This window comes from Laccaria bicolor, genomic scaffold (assembly GCF_000143565.1).
Source record: "Laccaria bicolor S238N-H82 LACBIscaffold_3 genomic scaffold, whole genome shotgun sequence".
Lineage (NCBI taxonomy): Eukaryota > Fungi > Basidiomycota > Agaricomycetes > Agaricales > Hydnangiaceae > Laccaria > Laccaria bicolor.
This window is the reverse complement of record NW_001889874.1, coordinates 260,469-267,314: the sequence shown is the minus strand read 5'-3', so window position 1 is coordinate 267,314 and position 6,846 is coordinate 260,469. Positions and strand designations below refer to the sequence as shown.

The 6,846-nt window shown below is 48.7% G+C and overlaps 3 protein-coding genes across 3 annotated transcripts in view; all 3 read left to right on the top strand.

The window, feature by feature from the left end:
- Window positions 1-1,849: 1,849 nt before the first annotated feature.
- LACBIDRAFT_308414 (uncharacterized protein) lies at window positions 1,850-2,226 on the top strand (the record flags this gene model as incomplete). Its single annotated transcript, XM_001875930.1, has 4 exons — window positions 1,850-1,855; window positions 1,906-2,000; window positions 2,055-2,120; window positions 2,175-2,226. 4 exons carry the CDS (start codon window positions 1,850-1,852, stop codon window positions 2,224-2,226), a joined length of 219 nt encoding a protein of 72 aa, XP_001875965.1.
- A 143-nt stretch (window positions 2,227-2,369) lies between these two features.
- LACBIDRAFT_308413 (uncharacterized protein) lies at window positions 2,370-3,130 on the top strand (the record flags this gene model as incomplete). The annotated part of the gene is made up of 3 exons (XM_001875929.1): window positions 2,370-2,558; window positions 2,618-2,650; window positions 2,702-3,130. 3 exons carry the CDS (start codon window positions 2,370-2,372, stop codon window positions 3,128-3,130), a joined length of 651 nt encoding a protein of 216 aa, XP_001875964.1.
- Window positions 3,131-5,206: 2,076 nt separating this feature from the next.
- Window positions 5,207-6,846, top strand: part of LACBIDRAFT_322425 (uncharacterized protein) — a gene marked incomplete at both ends in the record, with an annotated part of 1,810 nt that continues 170 nt past the window's right edge. The window contains 3 exons of the mRNA XM_001875928.1: window positions 5,207-6,072; window positions 6,136-6,359; window positions 6,419-6,842. Coding sequence (XP_001875963.1) covers window positions 5,207-6,072; window positions 6,136-6,359; window positions 6,419-6,842 — 1,514 coding nt within the window. The remainder of the gene's footprint in view (window positions 6,073-6,135; window positions 6,360-6,418; window positions 6,843-6,846) is intronic.

Genomic DNA, 6,846 nt, shown 5'->3' with positions numbered 1-6,846 from the left:
AAATGCCATACGTCAGCAAAATAGGATTCGTCTTCCTTTATTTCCTTATCACAGACATATATTACAAGTTCCTTGTATTTTTTGGGGGTGGGTGTGAACGTGAAGAGGGCCCAATGGCACAATTGTTGGCGAAGTTTCTCTTCGTCTATGGACAGAAGTTTGGTGTCCATCTGAAGGACCTTGCGCTTCTCGTGCCAGTGCGCCTTATACATGTTTTGCTGGGCTTTGTTGGAGATCTCGGACACACTGTCCTGTGTTTTGGAATGAAGCTTGAGGATGTATGTAGAGATTTAGAATCACAGACGCATGCTAATACTACCACTATTGTATGATGTGCGTCTCGAGGTTTTGAATTCGTTACTGGTTTTGTCAAGGTTTTGTGCTCATTGACTATTCTCTGACCAAGGACACATGATCACCACCACCCGAAACAATCACCGCCCGAAACAATTACTGGGTGACCTTAAAGGCTATGTCCAGGATCATCAATGTTTTGTCTTGCTATTTGTCCTTCTAGAGACAGCAACAAAACAACGCATATCTGATATTTCAGTGTGGCAAATTACGAATTGAGTGCGCCCGGATATGTACTCCGAAACGAAATGCCATCTACAGACGGACAGATCACGAGAACACGTGTATTACTAGGAAACTTCCCTAGCCCTTATTTTCATCCGAAATTTGGGGTGCTGCTGATAGGTCCTTCTTGAGGAGAAACAGTGAGTAACTGTGTGGCATAGAACGGTAATAAAAGGAAAATGTCGACACTCACATCGCACGATGGTGGGGTTTTGACATGTGTCTGGGGTTCCAAGTCGTCGAGCTCATTGTCTAATCCACACAGGGTACGACCGAAACCTCCAGCACAGTCAAGTAAGAGATGTCGGAAGCCCAACACATGATAAACGAGTTCCTTGAGGTGACCGCCGAATATTCTTCCATGGATTATGAGGACCTTGAGTATAGTCGGTGCCACTTCGTTTTCGGATTGGGGGTCGACTCCTACGTATAAGAAGACCTTGAATAAGACGTCTCCCATGAGGAGAGATGCGACGATTGACGCTATTTGGAGTGCATGGGGTAGGGATTCTGTGGGACATACGAGCTTGGGTGAGTTTATTCTGGGTTGGATAAAATACTGTGTGTACCGAAGCTGAGACTTGAGGCAACGGGAGGTTTCAGGAGAAAGAAGGCACTGGTCAAGAATAGAGATTCTGCGGGTATGCGGAGGACAGGATGAATTTTAGAGGGGTTCAAAAAATGTCTTATGGAGAGCGGGATCAAGAACAGACTAAATATCGACAAGGTGGTGAAAATCATTTCCATGTTGAAGGTAGGACAAAATTGCATTAGCGAGGGCTGTGGAGTCCTCAATCGGAATGGAAAGGAGCTCCCCAAAAGGACCTCACGACACCTATAAAGGCATGCTACTGGCGTGCACCATTCAGGCATTATGAAAAACGAATAGAACTTTCAGTTGGTGACAAAGGCAAGATCAAGGTTGGAGCAAGATGAAAGGAAAGTGAACGTTGAGGAACGCTGACGGAAGAATTTCGTACGTAAGCAGGGCATTTCTTCACATCTCTACCACTACACCACACACACCCTGGAGACAACCTCAAAGCCAGCCGTACACGCGACGAAGACCTCAAACGTCGTGGCTGTAGTGTCCACCGTAAAGAACACGACACGGAAAAGAAGCTTGGCAAGATGGGATCAGAGCACAAACACCTTCAGAAGCAGACGGAGTTGCTGAATAGGCTGAATTGGAGATTAGAGCAAGGGTTGGGTGATTTCAAAAAGGAGAGGAGTATGGTTAGGGTCGTTATGGGGCTTCATTGATAATCATATGCAAGCAAAAGTGCCTTTGTTCTCCATCCATCTCCACTTACGATTTTCATAAAGATTGCACACAACTCGACTATCCCAGCGTTGGGCGGAAACATGGAATTAAGGCCTTTACAAGATCTGATAACTGCTGAAAAAGCAGTTCTTATCTTGTAAACGTTCTACCCTCCTTATCTTGCTATGCTTTTATGCTAACCAGGGTATAGGTTACAAAAGCTTTCTGTATACTATTCGAAAGCCACTGAAGCTTTGCGGAGGGTGACGATCTCGGTGTACGCCTTTCCCTCTTTCTCTTTCACTCAACGACTACTGATAAGACAACGCAGGACATCCTATCAGCATCAACAACCCTCCTATCCCACTTCTCCACCTCCCTAGCGCACTACTCAACGCACACCCACATGCTCATCTGAGACAACCTCAAAGCCATCTGAACGCGCGAAGAGTCCCTCGAAGACCTCAAACGCTATCGACGAACCGTCCACCGCAAAGCAGACGACGCAGAGAAGAAGTTGGGAAAGATGGGGTCGGAGCATAAGCATCTGCAAATGCAGAATGAGTTGTTGAATAGGTTGAATGGGGAGATTAGGGCGATGGATGGGGAGATTATGAGTGAGGAAACAGGGTTGGGTGATTTTAAGAGGAGTACGATTCGGGTTGTTATGGGATTGAAGTTTGGGGGGTTGGTTGAGTGTTGTGAGAAGGGTGTTGTGCGTGTTTCTCTCCTCCTCCTCTCTATATCTTCGTTGGTTGACAATGGATGGGATAGATCATAGGTGAATACAGAAAACTAGTAACCGCCGTACGTCCCCCTTTCTCCCTCTCTCCCTTTCTCCCATCTCACCCTGCTCAGGAAATCCCAGAAGAAACAACCCAACCAGGCGCACCCCAAAGCCTATACTACGGCCACACAAAAACCAAATCCCTACTCATAGAAGCTACACGCGCACTCTCCGATGTCCAACTATCAAGGTCTTTACCATCCCCCATGAGTTCCGGCGGATTCCGGTGGATTCCAAGCGGAATGTTGGAATTCCATGGAATTCCAATGGAAACCAGTTGGCTGGAGCCTCAGCCATTCTGGTTTCCAATTCCGTGGAAATTCCAATGGAATCCAATGGAATCCAGTGGAAATGGTTGGAATCTGGGAGCCTCCCGGAACAGTTTCCATCGGAATCCATTGGAATTCCAACCAGATTCCATGGAATTCCAATGGAAAGTATATTCCAGTCAAATTCCAACAGATTCCAATGAATTCCAATATTTGTTGTTGTTATTATAATATATATAAAAATAAGTGGATGCACGAGGATTGAACTCTAGCCTCGGTGAATGTCACGTGAATTCTTAGCAGCAATATTTCCACTACACCATATGGCTGTTAAAAGCCTAGTAACATTTATTCTATATAACCCATCCTCACGCCCACCTTCCTAAACGAGTCACGGCGTTCGCCGGCGTCACCATCAGCATCCAAGGGGCAACCACCCGAGCATCCGGTTGGGTCAACTGGTCCCATCGGGGTCGTGGGATTTAGCCTGATTTGACACATGCATCCAAATGTCACAGTAGTAGTCACAAATTCTTATCTGTACATAGATCAGTTGGGCGTGTTCACGACTTTCTTTCTACATTTCCCCAATGGCTCGACAAGGCTCATCTGCACCCTGTCTCTCTTCAGCTCCTCTTTCATGATCTAAATGCCATCACTGTTCAGGATCCCATGTTCCTCGCAAGCCTCCGTGGTTAATTGTGCATCCACTTTCAAGAATTCCTCCTCCTCTCACATGGCTTCAAAAACATGTCGATTGACATCTGTCAAGGAATCTTGGGAAGCTTCTGGTCATTAGCATCAGGACCCATGTCAAGAGAACCCTGTGCATGCTTGGTAAGCAGATGAAAAATAGTGTTATATTTCCAGATTGTCCTCCGTTCTCCCGATATTGCGAATGGAGGACATAACTGACAATAAATTGGCATGTTAGTGCAGGGATTTGGCTTTGACGGTTCAAGCACAGCCTTGTATTGCATTTTTTCATAATGGTATATGCACGTCGATGTCGTGGATTTGCTGTTGTCGTCAGAGAAATGTCCGTACTGCAAAGATCACATTGAATACTGTGCTTCCCAGTAATATTATTGATTGTGGTTGTTATCCTAGGAGCACCAGGGAGTTGAATTTCCTTTGGATCTTCAGCTGCGGGTCGAGGTTTTGGCATTTCTTTTTGATTTCTTTCAGTGAGAATGGGGGGAAGGAACAACAAATTGATTGAAAAGCCTGTCTATGGTAAAAACACAACATGCAAGGCAGATATTTTAAGTGTTATGGTAAGGGTCTTCAATTGAATCTGTGGAGCGCGTTGAAGCAACGTTGAAGGCGCATGCTAAATGAGCGCGGGCGTGACAATCATTTTGGGATTGCACGTGTTGACTCCCACGACCCCAATGGGACCAGTTGTCCTAACGGGATGCTCGGGTGGTTGCCCCTTGTCAGCATCTGTGTTTTGCTGTCAACCACAACCACAACCACCACCACCGTCACCGCGACCGGCGCGGTCACCTCCAATCACGCCCATGTCAGCGGACAACGACGAGGATGGACGACGACACGATGACGAGGATGGACGGAGGACGTTGACAACCACGTCAACCGACAACGTCGACGAGCGCCCATGACGATGACGAGCCCCCTCCCTTTTCCCTCCCCCTTCCCTTTTCCCTCTCCCTTCCCTTTTCCATCCCCCTTCCCTTTTCCATCCCCCTTCCATTTTCCATCCCCCTTCCCTTTTCCATCCCCCTTCCCTTGTCAATCCCCTATTTCTTGTGCCCCCCCCCCCTTCCTTTTCCCTTTTCCCTTTTCCCTTTTCCCTTTTCCCTTTTCCCTTTTCCCTTTTCCCTTTTCCCTTTTCCCTTTTCCCTTTTCCCTTTTCCCTTTTCCCTTTTCCCTTTTCCCTTTTCCCTTTTCCCTTTTCCCTTTTCCCTTTTCCCTTCCTTTTCCCTTTTCCCTTCCCCCCCCCCTTCCTTTTCCCTTTTCCCTTCCCCCTTCCCTCCTCATTTCCTGCCCCTTCCTTGCCCATCCCCTCCCTCTCTAGTATACACTGTATGTAAAATATATTTTGTATTATAATTGAAATACATCATTATTTGATCTAATTCACTTGTGAATTTTATAAGGAGGTTTGAATTTCTGACTTCAATAAATACAGCTCAAGTCACCTGACCTCTAGCTCAGTTCTGATCAGCACTAATCAGTCTTCTGGAATTCCATTCAGATTCCGGTGGAATCCATTGGAATTCCATTCAGAATCCGGCGGAATCCACTGGAATTTGAGATTCCTACCATTCCGGCGGACTCCAGATGGAATTCCGACATTCTATGGGAGTCCGCTGGAGTCCGCCGGAACTCATGGGGGAGGGTAAAGTACTGCAACTATCCACCGTCCCAGGGGTGTTGATGCAGCCTCGCCACCGGTTCGACGCCAAGCTTCCCAGCTTGCCCACAGACGACGCCGATGACGTTGGGAGTAACAGTAATGTTTGGGCACCAGAAGATTCATCGAGTTACGTTCCCCCGATAGTGACAACAACTGGAACTGGGGGATCCTTTTTCCCTCCTTACACCTCCCAATCGCAATCACAACCCTCTTCCCCCTTCTCTCATGCCCCACCACACCAAGGGACAGTAGACGATTTCGGCATCCTCCCCCCACACTCATCAATCGATACAGGAGGAGGTGGTGGAGGGAGGTTCACTACGTTCCCCATAAAGACTCGTGATAGGGAGGGCGGTGGTGGTGGTGTGGGATATACCCTTTGCGACGACCCTATATCTCCCAGCTCGAGGTCCCTTCACAACACAACTGCGGAGCCGCCCTCGTTAAACACGAACACACGCCATGAAATGGGCGTGTCGTTCTCCATGTCTGTCACTGAGGCGCTTGGTTTGGGGAGCAAAGATCAGCTGTGGGCAAGAACGACGATGAGTGATGCAACGCCTATGTCGTCGGCAATTCAGCCTCTTCCGCCTGGTGCGGCGCCCGCCTCTGTTCCGGAGGGTGTTAATCCATGGAGTTTGCCGCCTTTGGGAGGGGCTGGTTCAGGAGGGGGAGTGCTGGGATTGGGAACACCAGGAACTCTAGGAGTACAAGGGGCACAAGCGGGGAAACAAGGAAGACATGTGTCGAACCATTCGATTGTGTCAGACGACGACGATGCACTGCTGGCGTATATGTTGAATGCGGATGCCGATGCTGATGCCGATGATGGGGAGCATTGACGTTTGTTGAGTGGTGGAGGTGCGGCTCCTGGTACTGCTGCTCCAATCACGACACAGGACGAAGGCGGGGAGATGGAGAGAGGGCAGAGCCGACACGTCAGGTTCGGTGGTGGGACTGGTCACGAACTTGGTGAAGCGGAGGAGTGGAGGCGGTCATTGGAGGAGAGAAGGTCGGATCCGCATACGAAGGCACCACAAATCAGGCAGGGGGAGGTTGATCATGATCAAGAAAGAGGTGCGTTTCGTTTAGTTGTCGAGTTGGAGTTGTGGGCTGATTGAGATGTTGGTACTTAGGTCTACCAGCGGAGATGACGATGATGGCTCTCCCAACATCTCCTCCAACCTCGAGTATCAACACTGATGCCTCTTCTTCTCTCATCCAAGGCAAACACATCCCTCCATCCTCTCCCAACCCACAAGAAACACAAGGGGGAGGGGAAGATGAACGGGCGTTGAACGCAGCTGTTGTGAGAGAGATAAGCAGGCAGATGGATCAATTGACGTTTAACCCCCCTTCGACGGCGAGCTTGGATCCTGAGGGTGAACGTGAATGTGAGCGTGGTCAATCGCCGTTCCTTGGTGGTGGTGATGGGAATCAACAGCAGCCGAGCAGGGAGCCCTCACCTCTCTTACCCCCTTCTGCACCGTTTGCGAAATGTGCTGTGTCGCCTCATCCATTTGCGGATTTGAACCCAGGGGGAGGAGGAGGAGGAGGGGGGTAC